This window comes from Beauveria bassiana, assembly GCF_000280675.1.
Source record: "Beauveria bassiana ARSEF 2860 unplaced genomic scaffold BBA_S00108, whole genome shotgun sequence".
Lineage (NCBI taxonomy): Eukaryota > Fungi > Ascomycota > Sordariomycetes > Hypocreales > Cordycipitaceae > Beauveria > Beauveria bassiana.
Window position 1 is genome coordinate 18,408 of NW_007930943.1, and position 1,722 is coordinate 20,129.

Here is a 1,722-nt window from a genome sequence, read left to right on the forward strand (position 1 = left end):
ATGCACCGTCGCCACATCCGCGCCGGTGACCGCCGTCGGTAGAGGTGTGAGGGCTGCAGTGATGACTACTTATACAAAACACGAAACGGCTGCGAAAATGATTTGCATTGCTCTCTGTCTATGGCTGGCAAGGATTGTTTTCTTGGCAACAATATGGTGGCTCTTCTGGCTTGCTGTGAGCCTTTTTTTCTTTGCACCAATTCGATTCGTTGCGCAGCTAGTTATTTGAGACAGTTTGTACACGTAATCAATAACTACGCCATCAATGTGTCAAAAATCGTCCAGTTCCTATTTTTAGAGGTGCGTCTGGAAAATGTTCACGGCTCTCCGAGAATTCAGCGGCTTTGCAAGTACCGTAGTTGTCGTCCTGGCACAGAACTGTATTCAAATGCTCATAGCGTAGTGGCTTTGTTAGAAGCCGACGAGGGCCAGGACGGGCTCGACAAATCAGCGGTACCGAATCGTCGACACCGAACCGTCACAACCGTATGACAAAGTTGTCTGACTGATGACGTCGCTATCCTGGTAGTCAGACCATTTGCACCACACCATTGCAAAACTCTAAAAGCCATCACCGCAAAGCTGAAAATGGGGTGCAAAGCATGCCTCGAAGTTTGCGCCCGCCAAGTACGAGCTGGTTCATTTCACCAGAGACCCGACAGCGAACATCACGCATGCTCTTCGCCTGCCTCGCAACAAGGTGAAAGCATCTCCTGCATGCGGGTACTTAGGCGTCCATTTGGACACTAGGCTGCGATGGGACCATCACCGAGAGAAATTGGAAGCCAGAGCCAACGCCCGACTCTCTGCTCTTTCGGCCCTAGGATCATCCTCATGGGGTACAGGACTGATCAACCTTCGACAAGTGTACAGAACCATCATCGGGCTGCAGATGTTGTACGGATGCTCGGCATGGTTTATCCCCGGCACCGGATGCACAAGTCGTGGAAGCTCCGTGATCAGCGCTGCTCGAAATGTTCAACGTCGCGCTGGGCAAATCATTACTGGGGCTTTAGAGACGACAGCAGGCTGCACGGTCGACATCGAAGCACATCTATTGCCGGTGCTTCAACAACTCGAAAAGACGGCAATCGAGACAACGATGCGCATCAGAAAGACACCGCTTTTCAATGACGTGGCTGTAACTGTCGGTGATCAGGAGACGGGGGATAGGCTCCGCGACGCCGTGAGCCCTCTCGATCGATCCTCAACCATTCTGGATGACAGGTTCGGTGTTCAACTCAATCAACTCGAGAACTGGAAACCACACGTCGTGCCGCCTTGGTGGACACCGCCAGTCGTACGCATAGCAGAAACTGCTGCGAAGGCAATTTGAGAGCATGATGCCATGGAATCAGGGACGATCCGTATCTACACCGATGGCAGCGGCATTAACGGCCACGTCGGTGCAGCTGCAGTCGCCCCTGAGCTCCGGCTCGACGGCATCAGCGCAAGGCGGACTCAGTACGTGGGCACCTGGGACGTATCCACGGTATTCGCGGCGGAGCTCCACCAGCTGGATCTGGCTCTCCAGGCTGTGGTTGATGTCAACAGAGCAGGAGCCAGTCCTGGCCGGTGCGTCATCTTCGCGAACGACCAGGCGGCCACACAAGCCATACAGGACTCGGTATGTCCACTGGCCAGCACATCCTCATCAGAGCAGTACAGGCCTTGGACGAGCTTCGGCACCAGAAATACAGTAAAGCATCCATTTACATTGGA

At 53.7% G+C, this 1,722-nt stretch overlaps 2 protein-coding genes across 2 annotated transcripts; both read left to right on the plus strand.

The window, feature by feature from the left end:
• Positions 1–313: 313 nt before the first annotated feature.
• Positions 314–1,336, plus strand: BBA_10251 (pol-like protein; the record flags this gene model as incomplete). The annotated part of the gene is made up of 3 exons (XM_008605348.1): positions 314–350; positions 404–486; positions 602–1,336. 3 exons carry the CDS (start codon positions 314–316, stop codon positions 1,334–1,336), a joined length of 855 nt encoding a protein of 284 aa, XP_008603570.1.
• Positions 1,337–1,348: 12 nt separating this feature from the next.
• Positions 1,349–1,703, plus strand: BBA_10252 (uncharacterized protein; the record flags this gene model as incomplete). Its single annotated transcript, XM_008605349.1, has 2 exons — positions 1,349–1,575; positions 1,622–1,703. 2 exons carry the CDS (start codon positions 1,349–1,351, stop codon positions 1,701–1,703), a joined length of 309 nt encoding a protein of 102 aa, XP_008603571.1.
• Between the last annotated feature and the right edge of the window lie 19 nt (positions 1,704–1,722).